General features: G+C 59.6%; 1 protein-coding gene across 1 annotated transcript in view; it reads left to right on the top strand.

Moving 5' to 3' along the window:
• The window catches only part of LOC140372418 (BOS complex subunit NCLN), a gene marked incomplete at its 3' end in the record, with an annotated part of 40,081 nt that overhangs the window by 8,748 nt on the left and 9,875 nt on the right, over positions 1-21,458 (top strand). The window contains exons 7-9 of the mRNA XM_072459514.1: positions 3,324-3,412; positions 3,484-3,623; positions 6,041-6,213. Of these exons, the coding sequence (XP_072315615.1) occupies positions 3,324-3,412; positions 3,484-3,623; positions 6,041-6,213 (402 nt within the window). The remainder of the gene's footprint in view (positions 1-3,323; positions 3,413-3,483; positions 3,624-6,040; positions 6,214-21,458) is intronic.

Below are 21,458 nucleotides of genomic sequence, written 5' to 3'. Positions count from 1 at the left end.
AGTACTGGTGGTACTATAATACTATGATACTAGTACTGGTGGTACTATGATACTATGATACTAGTACTTATAGTACTATGATACATGTAGTCCTTATGGTACTATGATACTAGTACTGTTGGTACTATGATACTAGTACTGATGGTACTTTGATACTAGTACAGGTGGTACTATGATACTAGTACTGGTGGTACTATGATACTAGTACTGATGGTACTATGATACTATGATACTAGTACTGGTGGTAGTATGATACTAGTACTGATGGTTCTATGATACTATGATACTAGTACTGGTGGTACTATGATACTAGTACTGGTGGTACTATGATACTAGTACTGATGGTACTATGATACTATGATACTAGTACTGGTGGTACTATGATACTAGTACTGATAGTACTATGATACATGTACTCCTTATGGTACTATGATACTAGTACTGATGGTACTATGATATTAGTACTGGTGGTACTATGATACTATGATACTAGTACTGATAGTACTATGATACATGTACTCCTTTTGGTACTATGATACTAGTACTGGTGGTACTATGATACTAGTACTGATGGTACTATGATATTAGTACTGGTGGTACTATGATACTAGTACTGATGGTACTATGATACTAGTACTGGTGGTACTATGATACTATTACTGATGGTACTATGATACTAGTACTGATGATACTATGATACAAGTACTGGTGGTACTATGATACTAGTACTGATGGTAATATGGTACTATGATACTACTACTGGTGGTACTATTATACTAGTACTGATGGTACTATGATACTATGATACTATGATACTAGTACTGGTGGTACTATGATACTAGTACTGATAGTACTATGATACATGCACTCCTTATGGTACTATGATACTAGTACTGATGGTACTATGATACAAGTACTGATGGTACTATGATACTAGTACTGGTGGTACTATGATACTAGTACTGATGGTACTATGATACTAGTACTGGTGGTACTATGATACTAGTACTGATGGTAATATGGTACTATGATACTACTACTGGTGGTACTATTATACTAGTACTGATGGTACTATGATACTATGATACTAGTACTGGTGGTACTATGATACTAGTACTGATAGTACTATGATACATGTACTCCTTATGGTACTATGATACTAGTACTGGTGGTACTATGATACTAGTACTGATGGTAATATGGTACTATGATACTACTACTGGTGGTACTATTATACTAGTACTGATGGTACTATGATACTATGATACAAATACTGGTGGTACTATGACACTAGTACTGATGGTACTATGATACTATGATACTAGTACTGGTGGTACTATGATACTAGTACTGGTGGTACTATGATACTAGTACTGATGGTACTATGATATTATTACTGGTGGTACTATGATACTAGTACTGATGGTACTATGATACTAGTACTGATGATACTAGTGTTGATGGTACTATGATACTAGTACTTGTGGTACTATGATACTAGTACTGATGGTACTATGATACTAGTACTGATGATGCTATGATACTAGTACTGATGGTACTATGATACTAGTACTGATGATACTATGATACTAGTACTGATGGTACTATGATACTAGTACTGATAGTACTCTGATACATGTACTCCTTATGGTACTATGATACTAGTACTGGTGGTACTATGATACTAGTACTTATGGTAATATGGTACTATGATACTACTACTGGTGGTACTATGACACTAGTACTGATGGTACTCTGATACTATGATACTAATACTGGTGGTACTATGATACTAGTACTGATGGTACTATGATACTAGTACTGATGGTACTATGATACTAGTACTGATCGTACTATGATACTAGTACTGATGATACTATGATAATAGTACTGATGGTAATATGATACATGTACTCCTTATGGTACTATGATACTAGTACTGGTGGTACTATGATACTAGTACTGATGGTACTATGATACTAGTACTGATGATACTATGATACTAGTACTGATGTTACTATGATACTAGTACTGATGGTACTTTGATATCTGTACTCCTTATAATACTATGATACTAGTACTGATGGTACTAGGATATATATACTCCTTATGGTACTATGATACTAGTACTGATGGTGCTATGATAGTAGTACTGATGGTACTATGATACATGTACTCCCTATGGTACTATGATACTAGTACTGATAGTTCTATGATACTAGTACTGATGGTACTATGATACATGTACTCCTTATGGTACTATGATACTAGTACTCTTTATGGTACTATGATACTAGTACTGATGGATCTATGATACTATTACTGATGGTACTATGATTTTAGTACTGGTGGTACTATGATACTAGTACTGATGGTGCTATGATACTAGTACTGGTGGTACTATGATACTAGTACTGATGGTACTATGATACTAGTACTGATGGTACTATGATACTAGTACTGATGGATCTATGATACTAGTACTGATGGTACTATGATATTAGTACTGGTGGTACTATGATATTAGAACTGATGGTACTATGATACTAGTACTGGTGGTACTATGATATTATTACTGGTGATACTATGATACTAGTACTGATGGTACTATGATACTATTACTGATGGTACTATGATACTAGTACTGGTGGTACTATGATACTAGTACTTATGATACTCTTATACTAGTACTGATTGTACTATGATACTAGTACTGATGGTACTATGATACTAGTACTTATGGTACTATGATACTAGTACTGATGGTACTATGATACTAGTACTGATGGTACTATGATACTAGTACTGATGGTACTATGATACTAGTACTGATGGTACTATGATACTAGTACTAGTGGTACTATGATACTAGTACTGATGATACTCTTATACTAGTACTGATGGTACTATGATACTAGTACTGATGGTACTATGATACTAGTACTTATGGTACTATGATACTAGTACTGATGGTACTATGATACTAGTACTGATGGTACTATGATACTAGTACTGATGGTACTATGATACTAGTACTGATGGTACTATGATACTAGTACTAGTGGTACTATGATACTAGTACTGATGATACTCTTATACTAGTACTGATGGTACTATGATACTAGTACTGGTGGTACTATGATACTAGTACTGATGGTACTATGATACTAGTACTGATGGTACTATGATACTAGTACTGATGGTACTATGATACTAGTACTGATGGTACTATGATACTAGTACTGATGGTACTATGATACTAGTACTGATGGTACTATGATACTAGTACTGATGGTACTATGATACTTCCACTTTTGTTCCAGGTTTAACCTGCTGTTCGCTCTGACCGGAGCAGGAAAGTATAACTTTCTGGGAACAAAGCGCTGGATTGAGGAGAACCTGGACCATTCAGGTGAGCGAAAGAAGTGCTTCTTTCTCAGATGAAGAGAAATGCTCTTTTCCAACTCTCTTTCTTCCTCTCAGAGTCCAGTCTGCTTCAGGACAATGTGGCTTTTGTGCTCTGTTTGGATACGTTGGGCTCAGGAGACGAGCTCTTTGTCCACGTGTCCAGACGTCCTCGACCCGAGACACCGATCGGAGCCTTCACTCAGGTCCTGGATGAGGTAAAAGACTTTGGTGAAACCAAATGATCCCTGCACAAAAGACTCACACAACCCACTCTGGTTTACAATAGGCCAGAAAAAAACAAAAACAAGAAGAGACCATGAGGAGAAGACTTAATACACAAGGTTTAGTCTGAAAAAAAGAGAAGAGAAGAGAAGCTGATTTCAAGTTAGAAACAGGAATGTTCTGAGATAAACCTCCTCGTCTCCATTACAGTAGGAAAACATTTTGCAAACTGCAGTAGCTTCTCTGATTAGTTACTCCCTCATCTCCTCCTCCCTCCTTGCAGGTTTCTCGCTCTCTTCCTCTCCCTCCTCACTTTAATTTTTTTCTCCAAACCTCATCATTCCTCCTCACTGTTCTCCCTCCCTGCAGGTGTCCAGCTCCAGGTTCTCCTCTCTCTCCCTCTCCCTGCAGGTTCTAAGTCTCTTTTTCTCCCTGCAGCTGTTCAGTCTCACCCTCTCCCTGCAGGTGCTCAGTCTCTCCGGCTCTGTGCAGGTTCTCAGTCTCTTCTTCTGCCTGCAGCTGTTCAGTCTCACCCTCTCCCTGCAGGTGCTCAGTCTCTCCGACTCCCTGCAGGTGATCCCTGCAGGTGTTCAGTCTTTCCCTCTCCCTGCAGGTGCTCAGTCTCTCCCTCTCCCTGCAGGTGCTATCACTCTCCCTGCAGGTACTCAGTCTCTCCCTGCAGGTGCTCAGTCTCTCCTTCTCCCTGCAGGTGTCCAGTCTCTCCTTCTCCCTGCAGGTGTTCAGTCTCTCCCTGCAGGTGCTCAGTCTCTCCCTGCAGCTGCTCAGTCCCCCCCTCTCCCTGAAGGTAGTCAGTCTCTCCCTACAGGTGCTCAGTCTCTCCCTGCAGCTGCTCAGTCTCCCCCTCTCCCTGCAGGTGCTCAGTCTCCCCCACTCCCTGCAGCTGCTCAGTCTCCCCTTCTCCCTGCAGCTGCTCAGTCTCCCCCTCTCCCTGCAGGTGCTCAGTCTCCCCCTCTCCCTGCAGGTGCTCAGTCTCCCCCTCTCCCTGCAGGTGCTCAGTCTCCCCCTCTCCCTGCAGGTGCTCAGTCTCCCTCTCTCCCTGCAGCTGCTCAGTCTCCCCCTCTCCCTGCAGGTGCTCAGTCTCCCCCACTCCCTGCAGCTGCTCAGTCTCCCCTTCTCCCTGCAGCTGCTCAGTCTCCCCCTCTCCCTGCAGGTGTACAGTCTCCCCCTCTCCCTGCAGGTGCTCAGTCTCCCCCTCTCCCTGCAGGTGCTCAGTCTCCCCCACTCCCTGCAGCTGCTCAGTCTCCCCTTCTCCCTGCAGCTGCTCAGTCTCCCCCTCTCCCTGCAGGTGCTCAGTCTCCCCCTCTCCCTGCAGGTGGACAGTCTCCTCTTCTCCCTGCAGGTGCTCAGTCTCCCCCTCTCCCTGCAGGTGGACAGTCTCCTCTTCTCCCTGCAGGTGCTCAGTCTCCCCCTCTCCCTGCAGGTGCTCAGTCTCCCGCTCTCCCTGCAGTGTTCAGTCTCCCCCTCTCCCTGCAGGTGCTCAGTCTCCCCCTCTCCGTGCTCAGTCTCCCCCTCTACCTGCAGGTGCTCAGTCTCCCCCTCTCCCTGCAGCTGATCAGTCTCCCCCTCTCCCTGCAGGTGCTCAGTCTCCCCCCGTCTCCCTGCAGGTGCTCAGTCTCCCCCTCTCCCTGCAGGTGATCAGTCTCCCCCTCTCCCTGCAGCTGATCAGTCTCCCCCTCTCCCTGCAGGTGCTCAGTCTCCCCCTCTCCCTGCAGCTGTTCAGTCTCCCCCTCTCCCTGCAGGTGCTCAGTCTCCCCCTCTCCCTGCAGGTGCTCAGTCCTCTCCCTGCAGGTGCTCAGTCTCCCCCTCTCCCTGCAGCTGTTCAGTCTCCCCCTCTCCCTGCAGGTGCTCGGTCTCCCCCTCTCCCTGCAGCTGCTCAGTCCTCTCCCTGCAGCTGGTCAGTCTCCCCCTCTCCCTGCAGGTGCTCAGTCTCCCCCTCTCCCTGCAGGTGCTCAGTCTCCCCCTCTCCCTGCAGGTGATCAGTCTCCCCCTCTCCCTGCAGGTGCTCAGTGTCCCCCTCTCCCTGCAGGTGCTCAGTCTCCCCCTCTCCCTGCAGCTGCTAAGTCCTCTCCCTGCAGCTGGTCAGTCTCCCCCTCTCCCTGCAGGTGCTCAGTCTCCCCCTCTCCCTGCAGGTGCTCAGTCTCCCCCTCTCCCTGCAGGTGATCAGTCTCCCCCTCTCCCTGCAGGTGCTCAGTGTCCCCCTCTCCCTGCAGGTGTTCAGTCTCCCCCTCTCCCTGCAGCTGCTAAGTCCTCTCCCTGCAGCTGGTCAGTCTCCCCCTCTCCCTGCAGGTGCTCAGTCTCCCCCTCTCCCTGCAGGTGGTCAGTCCTCTCCCTGCAGGTGCTCAGTCTCCCCCTCTCCCTGCAGGTGCTCAGTCTCCCCCTCTCCCTGCAGGTGCTCAGCTCCAGGTTCTCCTGGCTGAAGGTGGCTCTGGTCCATAAGAAGATAAACCTGATGGAATCGTCTGTTTCTTGGGAACACGAGTGTTTCATTTTGAGGAGAATTCCAGCTCTGACTCTGTCGCGCCTCGAGCACAAATCTGAGAGAGGAACTGTTCTGGACACGAGGTGAGAACCTGACCTGGACCTGACCTGGACCTGGACCTGGACCTGGACCTGGACCTGGACCTGGACCTGGACCTGACCTGGACCTGGACCTGGACCTGGACCTGACCTGGACCTGACCTGGACCTGGACCTGGACCTGGACCTGGACCTGGACCTGGACCTGGACCTGGACCTGGACCTGACCTGGACCTGGACCTGGACCTGGACCTGGACCTGACCTGGACCTGACCTGGACCTGGACCTGGACCTGACCTGGACCTGGACCTGGACCTGGACCTGGACCTGACCTGGACCTGACCTGACCTGACCTGGACCTGACCTGGACCTGGACCTGGACCTGACCTGGACCTGGACCTGGACCTGGACCTGGACCTGGACCTGGACCTGGACCTGACCTGGACCTGACCTGGACCTGGACCTGGACCTGGACCTGGACCTGGACCTGACCAGGACCTGGACCTGACCTGGACCTGACCTGGACCTGGACCTGGACCTGACCTGGACCTGGACCTGGACCTGACCTGGACCTGGACCTGGACCTGGACCTGGACCTGACCTGGACCTGACCTGGACCTGGACCTGGACCTGACCTGGACCTGACCTGGACCTGGACCTGACCTGGACCTGACCTGGACCTGGACCTGGACCTGGACCTGGACCTGGACCTGGACCTGACCTGGACCTGACCTGGACCTGGACCTGGACCTGGACCAGGACCTGGACCTGGACCTGGACCTGGACCTGGACCTGGACCTGACCTGGACCTGGACCTGGACCTGGACCTGGACCTGGACCTGGACCTGGACCTGACCTGGACCTGACCTGGACCTGGACCTGACCTGGACCTGACCAGGACCTGGACCTGACCTGGACCTGGACCTGGACCTGGACCTGGACCTGGACCTGGACCTGGACCTGGACCTGACCTGGACCTGGACCTGGACCTGGACCTGGACCTGACCTGGACCTGGACCTGGACCTGGACCTGACCTGGACCTGACCAGGACCTGGACCTGGACCTGGACCTGGACCTGACCTGGACCTGACCTGGACCTGGACCTGGACCTGTACCTGACCTGGACCTGACCTGGACCTGGACCTGGACCTGGACCTGGACCTGGACCTGGACCTGGACCTGACCTGGACCTGGACCTGGACCTGGACCTGACCTGGACCTGGACCTGGACCTGGACCTGGACCTGGACCTGGACCTGACCTGACCTGGACCTGGACCTGGACCTGGACCTGGACCTGGACCTGGACCTGGACCTGGACCTGGACCTGACCTGGACCTGACCTGGACCTGACCTGGACCTGGACCTGACCTGGACCTGGACCTGGACCTGGACCTGACCTGGACCTGACCAGGACCTGGACCTGGACCTGACCTGGACCTGACCTGGACCTGGACCTGGACCTGGACCTGGACCTGGACCTGACCTGGACCTGACCTGGACCTGGACCTGGACCTGGACCTGGACCTGACCTGGACCTGGACCTGGACCTGACCTGGACCTGGACCTGACCTGGACCTGACCTGGACCTGGACCTGGACCTGGACCTGACCTGGACCTGGACCTGGACCTGGACCTGGACCTGGACCTGGACCTGGACCTGACCTGGACCTGGACCTGACCTGGACCTGGACCTGGACCTGGACCTGACCTGGACCTGGACCTGGACCTGGACCTGGACCTGACCTGGACCTGGACCTGGACCTGGACCTGACCTGGACCTGGACCTGGACCTGGACCTGGACCTGGACCTGACCTGGACCTGGACCTGACCTGGACCAGGACCTGGACCTGGACCTGGACCTGACCTGGACCTGGACCTGGACCTGGACCTGGACCTGGACCTGGACCTGGACCTGACCTGGACCTGGACCTGGACCTGGACCTGACCTGACCTGGACCTGGACCTGGACCTGACCTGGACCTGGACCTGGACCTGGACCTGGACCTGGACCTGACCAGGACCTGGACCTGACCTGGACCTGACCTGGACCTGACCTGGACCTGGACCTGGACCTGACCTGGACCTGGACCTGACCTGACCTGGACCTGACCTGGACCTGACCTGGACCTGGACCTGGACCTGGACCTGGACCTGGACCTGGACCTGGACCTGACCTGGACCTGGACCTGGACCTGGACCTGGACCTGGACCTGGACCTGACCTGGACCTGGACCTGGACCTGGACCTGGACCTGGACCTGACCTGGACCTGGACCTGGACCTGGACCTGACCTGGACCTGGACCTGACCTGGACCTGACCTGGACCTGGACCTGGACCTGGACCTGGACCTGGACCTGGACCTGGACCTGGACCTGACCTGGACCTGGACCTGGACCTGGACCTGACCTGGACCTGACCTGGACCTGGACCTGGACCTGACCTGGACCTGGACCTGGACCTGGACCTGGACCTGGACCTGACCTGGACCTGACCTGGACCTGGACCTGGACCTGACCTGGACCTGGACCTGGACCTGGACCTGGACCTGGACCTGGACCTGGACCTGACCAGGACCTGGACCTGAACCTGGACCTGACCTGGACCTGACCTGGACCTGGACCTGGACCTGACCTGGACCTGACCTGGACCTGACCTGGACCTGGACCTGGACCTGGACCTGGACCTGACCTGACCTGGACCTGGACCTGACCTGGACCTGGACCTGGACCTGGACCTGGACCTGGACCTGGACCTGGACCTGACCTGGACCTGGACCTGGACCTGGACCTGGACCTGGACCTGGACCTGGACCTGGACCTGGACCTGGACCTGGACCTGACCTGGACCTGGACCTGGACCTGACCTGGACCTGGACCTGGACCTGGACCTGGACCTGGACCTGGACCTGGACCTGGACCTGACCAGGACCTGGACCTGGACCTGGACCTGACCTGGACCTGGACCTGGACCTGACCTGGACCTGACCTGGACCTGGACCTGGACCTGGACCTGGACCTGGACCTGGACCTGGACCTGACCTGGACCTGACCTGGACCTGGACCTGACCAGGACCTGGACTTGACCTGGACCTGGACCTGGACCTGGACCTGGACCTGGACCTGGACCTGGACCTGACCTGGACCTGACCTGACCTGGACCTGGACCTGGACCTGGACCTGACCTGGACCTGGACCTGGACCTGGACCTGGACCTGGACCTGACCTGGACCTGACCTGGACCTGACCTGGACCTGGACCTGGACCTGACCTGGACCTGGACCTGACCAGGACCTGGACCTGGACCTGGACCTGACCTGGACCTGGACCTGGACCTGGACCTGACCTGGACCTGGACCTGGACCTGGACCTGGACCTGGACCTGGACCTGACCTGACCTGGACCTGGACCTGGACCTGACCTGGACCTGGACCTGGACCTGGACCTGGACCTGGACCTGGACCTGGACCTGGACCTGGACCTGGACCTGGACCTGACCTGGACCTGACCTGGACCTGGACCTGACCTGGACCTGACCTGGACCTGGACCTGACCTGGACCTGGACCTGGACCTGGACCTGACCTGGACCTGGACCTGGACCTGGACCTGGACCTGGACCTGACCTGGACCTGGACCTGACCTGGACCAGGACCTGGACCTGGACCTGGACCTGGACCTGGACCTGGACCTGGACCTGGACCTGGACCTGGACCTGGACCTGACCTGGACCTGGACCTGGACCTGGACCTGGACCTGGACCTGGACCTGACCTGGACCTGGACCTGGACCTGGACCTGGACCTGACCTGGACCTGACCTGGACCTGGACCTGACCTGGACCTGGACCTGGACCTGGACCTGACCTGGACCTGACCTGGACCTGGACCTGGACCTGGACCTGGACCTGGACCTGCACCTGGACCTGGACCTGACCTGGACCTGGACCTGGACCTGGACCTGGACCTGGACCTGACCTGGACCTGACCTGGACCTGGACCTGGACCTGACCTGGACCTGGACCTGGACCTGGACCTGACCTGACCTGGACCTGGACCTGACCTGGACCTGGACCTGGACCTGGACCTGGACCTGGACCTGGACCTGACCTGGACCTGGACCTGGACCTGGACCTGGACCTGGACCTGGACCTGGACCTGGACCTGGACCTGGACCTGACCTGGACCTGGACCTGGACCTGACCTGGACCTGGACCTGGACCTGGACCTGGACCTGGACCTGGACCTGACCAGGACCTGGACCTGGACCTGGACCTGACCTGGACCTGGACCTGGACCTGACCTGGACCTGACCTGGACCTGGACCTGGATCTGGACCTGGACCTGGACCTGGACCTGGACCTGGACCTGACCTGGACCTGACCTGGACCTGGACCTGACCAGGACCTGGACTTGACCTGGACCTGGACCTGGACCTGGACCTGGACCTGGACCTGGACCTGGACCTGGACCTGGACCTGGACCTGACCTGGACCTGACCTGACCTGACCTGGACCTGGACCTGGACCTGGACCTGACCTGGACCTGGACCTGGACCTGGACCTGGACCTGGACCTGGACCTGGACCTGACCTGGACCTGACCTGGACCTGGACCTGGACCTGACCTGGACCTGACCAGGACCTGGACCTGGACCTGGACCTGGACCTGGACCTGGACCTGGACCTGACCTGGACCTGGACCTGGACCTGGACCTGGACCTGGACCTGACCTGACCTGGACCTGGACCTGACCTGGACCTGGACCTGGACCTGGACCTGGACCTGGACCTGGACCTGACCTGGACCTGGACCTGGACCTGGACCTGGACCTGGACCTGGACCTGACCTGACCTGGACCTGACCTGGACCTGGACCTGGACCTGGACCTGGACCTGACCAGGACCTGGACCTGGACCTGGACCTGGACCTGACCTGGACCTGACCTGACCTGGACCTGGACCTGGACCTGGACCTGGACCTGGACCTGACCTGGACCTGGACCTGGACCTGGACCTGGACCTGGACCTGACCTGGACCTGACCTGGACCTGGACCTGGACCTGGACCTGACCTGGACCTGGACCTGACCAGGACCTGGACCTGGACCTGGACCTGACCTGGACCTGACCTGGACCTGGACCTGGACCTGGACCTGGACCTGGACCTGACCTGGACCTGGACCTGGACCTGGACCTGGACCTGGACCTGGACCTGGACCTGGACCTGGACCTGGACCTGGACCTGACCTGGACCTGGACCTGGACCTGGACCTGGACCTGACCTGGACCTGGACCTGGACCTGACCTGGACCTGGACCTGGACCTGGACCTGACCTGGACCTGGACCTGGACCTGGACCTGGACCTGGACCTGACCTGGACCTGACCTGGACCTGACCTGGACCTGGACCTGGACCTGACCTGGACCTGGACCTGGACCTGACCTGGACCTGGACCTGGACCTGGACCTGGACCTGGACCTGACCTGGACCTGGACCTGACCTGGACCTGGACCTGACCTGACCTGACCTGACCTGGACCTGGACCTGGACCTGGACCTGGACCTGGACCTGGACCTGACCTGGACCTGGACCTGGACCTGGACCTGACCTGGACCTGGACCTGACCTGGACCTGACCTGGACCTGACCTGGACCTGGACCTGACCTGGACCTGGACCTGGACCTGGACCTGGACCTGGACCTGGACCTGGACCTGACCTGGACCTGGACCTGGACCTGACCTGGACCTGGACCTGACCTGGACCTGGACCTGACCTGGACCTGACCTGGACCTGGACCTGGACCTGGACCTGACCTGGACCTGGACCTGGACCTGACCTGGACCTGGACCTGGACCTGGACCTGACCTGGACCTGACCTGGACCTGGACCTGGACCTGACCTGACCTGGACCTGGACCTGGACCTGGACCTGACCTGGACCTGACCTGGACCTGGACCTGACCTGGACCTGGACCTGACCTGGACCTGGACCTGGACCTGGACCTGGACCTGGACCTGGACCTGGACCTGACCTGGACCTGACCTGGACCTGACCTGGACCTGGACCTGACCAGGACCTGGACCTGACCTGGACCTGGACCTGGACCTGGACCTGGACCTGGACCTGACCTGGACCTGGACCTGGACCTGGACCTGGACCTGACCTGGACCTGGACCTGGACCTGGACCTGACCAGGACCTGGACCTGGACCTGGACCTGGACCTGACCTGGACCTGGACCTGGACCTGGACCTGGACCTTGACCTGACCTGGACCTGACCAGGACCTGGACCTGGACCTGGACCTGACCTGACCTGGACCTGGACCTGGACCTGGACCTGGACCTGGACCTGGACCTGGACCTGACCTGGACCTGGACCTGACCTGGACCTGGACCTGACCTGACCTGGACCTGGACCTGGACCTGACCTGGACCTGGACCTGGACCTGACCTGGACCTGGACCTGACCTGGACCTGGACCTGGACCTGGACCTGGACCTGGACCTGACCTGGACCTGGACCTGACCTGGACCTGGACCTGACCTGGACCTGACCTGGACCTGACCTGGACCTGGACCTGACCTGGACCTGGACCTGGACCTGACCTGGACCTGGACCTGGACCTGGACCTGGACCTGGACCTGACCTGGACCTGGACCTGACCTGGACCTGGACCTGACCTGGACCTGGACCTGGACCTGACCTGGACCTGGACCTGGACCAGGACCTGGACCTGGACCTGGACCTGGACCTGGACCTGACCTGACCTGACCTGACCTGGACCTGGACCTGGACCTGGACCTGGACCTGGACCTGGACCTGGACCTGGACCTGACCTGGACCTGGACCTGACCTGGACCTGGACCTGGACCTGACCTGGACCTGACCTGGACCTGACCTGGACCTGGACCTGACCTGGACCTGGACCTGGACCTGACCTGGACCTGGACCTGACCTGGACCTGGACCTGGACCTGGACCTGGACCTGGACCTGACCTGGACCTGACCTGGACCTGACCTGGACCTGGACCTGGACCTGACCTGGACCTGGACCTGGACATGGACCTGACCTGGACCTGGACCTGGACCTGGACCTGGACCTGACCTGGACCTGGACCTGACCTGGACCTGGAGCTGGACCTGACCTGGACCTGGACCTGGACCTGGACCTGACCTGGACCTGACCTGGACCTGGACCTGGACCTGACCTGGACCTGGACCTGACCTGGACCTGGACCTGGACCTGGACCTGACCTGGACCTGGACCTGGACCTGGACCTGGACCTGGACCTGGACCTGACCTGACCTGGACCTGGACCTGGACCTGGACCTGGACCTGACCTGGACCTGGACCTGGACCTGACCTGGACCTGGACCTGGACCTGGACCTGGACCTGACCTGGACCTGGACCTGGACCTGACCTGGACCTGGACCTGGACCTGGACCTGACCTGGACCTGACCTGGACCTGACCTGGACCTGGACCTGGACCTGGACCTGGACCTGGACCTGACCTGGACCTGGACCTGGACCTGACCTGGACCTGACCTGGACCTGACCTGGACCTGGACCTGACCTGGACCTGACCTGGACCTGACCTGGACCTGGACCTGGACCTGGACCTGGACCTGACCTGGACCTGACCTGGACCTGGACCTGGACCTGGACCTGGACCTGACCTGGACCTGACCTGGACCTGGACCTGACCTGGACCTGACCTGGACCTGGACCTGGACCTGACCTGGACCTGACCTGGACCTGGACCTGACCTGGACCTGACCTGGACCTGACCTGGACCTGACCTGGACCTGGACCTGACCTGGACCTGGACCTGACCTGGACCTGACCTGGACCTGGACCTGACCTGGACCTGGACCTGGACCTGGACCTGGACCTGGACCTGACCTGGACCTGACCTGGACCTGGACCTGGACCTGGACCTGACCTGGACCTGGACCTGGACCTGGACCTGACCTGGACCTGGACCTGGACCTGGACCTGGACCTGACCTGGACCTGACCTGGACCTGGACCTGGACCTGACCTGGACCTGGACCTGGACCTGGACCTGACCTGGACCTGACCTGGACCTGGACCTGACCTGGACCTGGACCTGGACCTGGACCTGGACCTGGACCTGGACCTGGACCTGGACCTGGACCTGGACCTGACCTGGACCTGGACCTGGACCTGACCTGGACCTGGACCTGGACCTGACCTGGACCTGGACCTGGACCTGGACCTGACCTGGACCTGGACCTGACCTGGACCTGACCTGGACCTGACCTGGACCTGGACCTGGACCTGACCTGGACCTGGACCTGACCTGGACCTGGACCTGACCTGGACCTGGACCTGGACCTGGACCTGGACCTGACCTGGACCTGGACCTGGACCTGGACCTGGACCTGACCTGGACCTGGACCTGACCTGGACCTGGACCTGGACCTGACCTGGACCTGGACCTGGACCTGGACCTGACCTGGACCTGACCTGGACCTGGACCTGACCTGACCTGGACCTGGACCTGGACCTGGACCTGGACCTGGACCTGGACCTGACCTGGACCTGGACCTGGACCTGACCTGGACCTGGACCTGACCTGGACCTGGACCTGGACCTGGACCTGACCTGGACCTGGACCTGGACCTGGACCTGGACCTGGACCTGACCTGGACCTGACCTGGACCTGGACCTGACCTGGACCTGGACCTGACCTGGACCTGGACCTGGACCTGACCTGGACCTGGACCTGGACCTGGACCTGGACCTGGACCTGGACCTGGACCTGACCTGACCTGGACCTGGACCTGGACCTGGACCTGGACCTGACCTGGACCTGGACCTGGACCTGGACCTGGACCTGACCTGGACCTGGACCTGACCTGGACCTGGACCTGGATCTGGACCTGACCTGGACCTGGACCTGGACCTGGACCTGGACCTGGACCTGACCTGGACCTGACCTGGACCTGGACCTGGACCTGGACCTGACCTGGACCTGGACCTGACCTGGACCTGGACCTGGACCTGGACCTGACCTGGACCTGGACCTGACCTGACCTGGACCTGGACCTGGACCTGACCTGGACCTGGACCTGGACCTGGACCTGAACCTGGACCTGGACCTGGACCTGACCTGGACCTGGACCTGGACCTGGACCTGGACCTGGACCTGACCTGGACCTGGACCTGGACCTGACCTGGACCTGGACCTGGACCTGGACCTGACCTGGACCTGACCTGGACCTGGACCTGACCTGGACCTGGACCTGGACCTGGACCTGGACCTGACCTGGACCTGACCTGGACCTGGACCTGGACCTGACCTGGACCTGGACCTGACCTGGACCTGGACCTGGACCTGGACCTGACCTGGACCTGACCTGGGCCTGACCTGGACCTGGACCTGACCTGGACCTGACCTGGACCTGACCTGGACCTGGACCTGGACCTGGACCTGGACCTGACCTGGACCTGACCTGGACCTGGACCTGGACCTGGACCTGGACCTGGACCTGGACCTGACCTGGACCTGGACCTGACCTGGACCTGGACCAGGACCAGGACCTGGACCTGGACCTGGACCTGACCTGGACCTGGACCTGGACCTGACCTGACCTGACCTGGACCTGGACCTGGACCTGGACCTGGACCTGGACCTGGACCTGGACCTGACCTGGACCTGGACCTGACCTGGACCTGGACCTGGACCTGACCTGGACCTGGACCTGGACCTGACCTGGACCTGGACCTGGACCTGGACCTGGACCTGACCTGGACCTGGACCTGACCTGGACCTGGACCTGGACCTGGACCTGGACCTGACCTGGACCTGGACCTGGACCTGACCTGGACCTGACCTGGACCTGGACCTGGACCTGGACCTGACCTGGACCTGGACCTGGACCTGGACCTGACCTGGACCTGGACCTGGACCTGGACCTGACCTGGACCTGGACCTGACCTGGACCTGGACCTGGACCTGGACCTTGACCTGGACCTGGACCTGGACCTGACCTGGACCTGGACCTGGACCTGGACCTGGACCTGACCTGGACCTGACCTGGACCTGGACCTGGACCTGACCTGGACCTGGACCTGGACCTGGACCTGACCTGGACCTGGACCTGACCTGGACCTGGACCTGACCTGGACCTGGACCTGGACCTGGACCTGGACCTGGACCTGGACCTGACCTGGACCTGGACCTGGACCTGGACCTGGACCTGGACCTGACCTGAACCTGGACCTGGACCTGGACCTGGACCTGGACCTGGACCTGACCTGGACCTGGACCTGGACCTGGACCTGACCTGGACCTGGACCTGGACCTGGACCTGGACCTGGACCTGACCTGGACCTGACCTGGACCTGGACCTGGACCTGGACCTGACCTGACCTGGACCTGGACCTGGACCTGGACCTGGACCTGGACCTGGACCTGGACCTGGACCTGACCTGGACCTGGACCTGACCTGGACCTGACCTGGACCTGGACCTGGACCTGACCTGGACCTGGACCTGACCTGGACCTGGACCTGGACCTGGACCTGGACCTGGACCTGACCTGGACCTGACCTGGACCTTACCTGGACCTGGACCTGGACCTGACCTGGACCTGACCTGGACCTGACCTGGACCTGGACCTGGACCTGACCTGGACCTGACCTGGACCTGGACCTGACCTGGACCTGGACCTGGACCTGGACCTGGACCTGGACCTGGACCTGACCTGGACCTGGACCTGGACCTGGACCTGGACCTGGACCTGACCTGGACCTGGACCTGGACCTGGACCTGACCTGGACCTGACCTGACCTGGACCTGGACCTGGACCTGGACCTGACCTGGACCTGGACCTGGACCTGACCTGGACCTGGACCTGACCTGGACCTGGACCTGGACCTGGACCTGGACCTGACCTGGACCTGGACCTGGACCTGGACCTGGACCTGGACCTGGACCTGGACCTGGACCTGGACCTGGACCTGACCTGGACCTGGACCTGACCTGGACCTGACCTGGACCTGGACCTGACCTGGACCTGGACCTGGACCTGGACCTGGACCTGGACCTGGACCTGGACCTGACCTGGACCTGGACCTGGACCTGGACCTGGACCTGGACCTGGACCTGACCTGGACCTGACCAGGACCTGGACCTGGACCTGACCTGGACCTGGACCTGGACCTGGACCTGGACCTGGACCTGGACCTGGACCTGACCTGGACCTGGACCTGGACCTGACCTGGACCTGGACCTGGACCTGGACCTGGACCTGACCTGGACCTGACCTGGACCTGGACCTGGACCTGGACCTGGACCTGACCTGACCTGGACCTGGACCTGGACCTGGACCTGACCTGGACCTGACCTGGACCTGGACCTGGACCTGGACCTGACCTGGACCTGACCTGGACCTGGACCTGACCTGGACCAGGACCTGGACCTGGACCTGGACCTGGACCTGGACCTGGACCTGACCTGGACCTGGACCTGGACCTGGACCTGGACCTGGACCTGGACCTGGACCTGACCTGGACCTGGACCTGGACCTGGACCTGGACCTGGACCTGACCTGACCTGGACCTGGACCTGGACCTGGACCTGGACCTGACCTGGACCTGACCTGGACCTGGACCTGGACCTGACCTGGACCTGGACCTGGACCTGACCTGGACCTGACCTGGACCTGGACCTGGACCTGGACCTGGACCTGACCTGGACCTGACCTGGACCTGGACCTGGACCTGGACCTGACCTGGACCTGGACCTGGACCTGACCTGGACCTGGACCTGACCTGGACCTGACCTGGACCTGGACCTGGACCTGGACCTGGACCTGACCTGGACCTGGACCTGGACCTGACCTGGACCTGACCTGGACCTGACCTGGACCTGGACCTGACCTGGACCTGGACCTGACCTGGACCTGACCTGGACCTGGACCTGGACCTGGACCTGGACCTGACCTGGACCTGACCAGGACCTGGACCTGGACCTGGACCTGGACCTGGACCTGACCTGGACCTGGACCTGGACCTGGACCTGACCTGGACCTGGACCTGGACCTGACCTGGACCTGGACCTGGACCTGACCTGGACCTGACCTGGACCTGAACCTGACCTGGACCTGACCTGGACCTGGACCTGGACCTGACCTGGACCTGGACCTGGACCTGGACCTGACCTGGACCTGGACCTGGACCTGGACCTGGACCTGGACCTGGACCTGGACCTGGACCTGACCTGGACCTGGACCTGACCTGGACCTGACCTGACCTGGACCTGGACCTGGACCTGACCTGACCTGGACCTGGACCTGGACCTGGACCAGGACCAGGACCTGGACCTGGACCTGGACCTGGACCTGACCTGGACCTGGACCTGGACCTGGACCTGGACCTGGACCTGGACCTGGACCTGGACCTGGACCTGGACCTGACCTGGACCTGGACCTGACCTGGACCTGGACCTGACCTGGACCTGGACCTGGACCTGGACCTGGACCTGGACCTGGACCTGGACCTGGACCTGACCTGGACCTGACCTGGACCTGACCTGGACCTGGACCTGGACCTGGACCTGACCTGGACCTGGACCTGGACCTGGACCTGGACCTGGACCTGACCTGGACCTGGACCTGGACCTGACCTGGACCTGGACCTGGACCTGGACCTGGACCTGGACCTGGACCTGGACCTGACCTGGACCTGGACCTGGACCTGGACCTGACCTGGACCTGGACCTGACCTGGACCTGACCTGGACCTGGACCTGACCTGACCTGGACCTGGACCTGACCTGGACCTGGACCTGGACCTGGACCTGGACCTGACCTGGACCTGACCTGGACCTGGACCTGGACCTGACCTGGACCTGGACCTGACCTGGACCTGGACCTGGACCTGACCTGGACCTGGACCTGGACCTGACCTGGACCTGGACCTGGACCTGGACCTGACCTGGACCTGGACCTGGACCTGGACCTGACCTGGACCTGACCTGGACCTGGACCTGGACCTGGACCTGACCTGGACCTGGACCTGGACCTGACCTGGACCTGGACCTGACCTGGACCTGACCTGGACCTGGACCTGGACCTGGACCTGGACCTGGACCTGACCTGGACCTGGACCTGACCTGGACCTGGACCTGGACCTGACCTGGACCTGGACCTGGACCTGGACCAGGACCAGGACCTGGACCTGGACCTGACCTGGACCTGGACCTGGACCTGGACCTGACCTGGACCTGACCTGGACCTGACCTGGACCTGGACCTGACCTGGACCTGGACCTGACCTGGACCTGACCTGGACCTGGACCTGGACCTGACCTGGACCTGGACCTGGACCTGGACCTGGACCTGGACCTGGACCTGGACCTGGACCTGGACCTGGACCTGACCTGGACCTGGACCTGACCTGGACCTGACCTGACCTGGACCTGGACCTGGACCTGACCTGACCTGACCTGGACCTGGACCTGGACCTGGACCAGGACCAGGACCTGGACCTGGACCTGGACCTGGACCTGACCTGGACCTGGACCTGGACCTGGACCTGGACCTGGACCTGGACCTGACCTGGACCTGACCTGGACCTGGACCTGACCTGGACCTGGACCTGACCTGGACCTGACCTGGACCTGGACCTGGACCTGGACCTGGACCTGGACCTGACCTGGACCTGACCTGGACCTGGACCTGGACCTGGACCTGACCTGGACCTGGACCTGGACCTGGACCTGGACCTGGACCTGACCTGGACCTGGACCTGGACCTGACCTGGACCTGGACCTGGACCTGGACCTGGACCTGGACCTGGACCTGGACCTGGACCTGGACCTGACCTGACCTGACCTGGACCTGGACCTGGACCTGGACCTGACCTGGACCTGACCTGGACCTGGACCTGGACCTGGACCTGACCTGGACCTGGACCTGGACCTGGACCTGGACCTGACCTGGACCTGGACCTGGACCTGGACCTGACCTGGACCTGGACCTGGACCTGACCTGGACCTGGACCTGGACCTGGACCTGGACCTGACCTGGACCTGGACCTGGACCTGGACCTGGACCTGACCTGGACCTGACCTGGACCTGGACCTGGACCTGGACCTGACCTGGACCTGGACCTGACCTGGACCTGGACCTGACCTGGACCTGACCTGGACCTGGACCTGGACCTGGACCTGGACCTGGACCTGGACCTGGACCTGGACCTGACCTGGACCTGACCTGGACCTGACCTGGACCTGGACCTGACCTGGACCTGGACCTGACCTGGACCTGACCTGGACCTGGACCTGGACCTGACCTGGACCTGGACCTGGACCTGACCTGGACCTGGACCTGGACCTGGACCTGGACCTGACCTGGACCTGGACCTGGACCTGGACCTGGACCTGACCTGGACCTGACCAGGACCTGGACCTGGACCTGGACCTGGACCTGGACCTGGACCTGACCTGGACCTGGACCTGGACCTGGACCTGGACCTGACCTGGACCTGGACCTGGACCTGACCTGGACCTGGACCTGGACCTGACCTGGACCTGACCTGGACCTGGACCTGACCTGGACCTGACCTGGACCTGGACCTGGACCTGGACCTGACCTGGACCTGGACCTGGACCTGGACCTGGACCTGGACCTGGACCTGGACCTGACCTGGACCTGGACCTGACCTGGACCTGACCTGACCTGGACCTGGACCTGGACCTGACCTGACCTGGACCTGGACCTGGACCTGGACCAGGACCTGGACCTGGACCTGGACCTGGACCTGGACCTGGACCTGGACCTGGACCTGGACCTGGACCTGGACCTGGACCTGGACCTGGACCTGGACCTGACCTGGACCTGGACCTGACCTGGACCTGGACCTGACCTGGACCTGACCTGGACCTGGACCTGGACCTGGACCTGGACCTGGACCTGACCTGGACCTGACCTGGACCTGACCTGGACCTGGACCTGGACCTGACCTGGACCTGGACCTGGACCTGGACCTGACCTGGACCTGGACCTGGACCTGGACCTGGACCTGGACCTGACCTGGACCTGGACCTGGACCTGACCTGGACCTGGACCTGGACCTGGACCTGGACCTGGACCTGGACCTGGACCTGGACCTGGACCTGGACCTGACCTGGACCTGGACCTGGACCTGGACCTGACCTGGACCTGGACCTGGACCTGACCTGGACCTGACCTGGACCTGGACCTGACCTGGACCTGGACCTGGACCTGACCTGGACCTGGACCTGGACCTGGACCTGGACCTG

The sequence above is a fragment of the Eucyclogobius newberryi genome, unplaced genomic scaffold (genome assembly GCF_026437365.1).
Source record: "Eucyclogobius newberryi isolate DKJ021-1_F unplaced genomic scaffold, fEucNew1.0.hap1 SCAF_23, whole genome shotgun sequence".
Classification (NCBI taxonomy): Eukaryota; Metazoa; Chordata; class Actinopteri; order Gobiiformes; family Gobiidae; genus Eucyclogobius; species Eucyclogobius newberryi.
The sequence above is the reverse complement of the archived record's forward strand: the minus strand, read 5'-3'. Positions and strand labels throughout refer to the sequence as shown.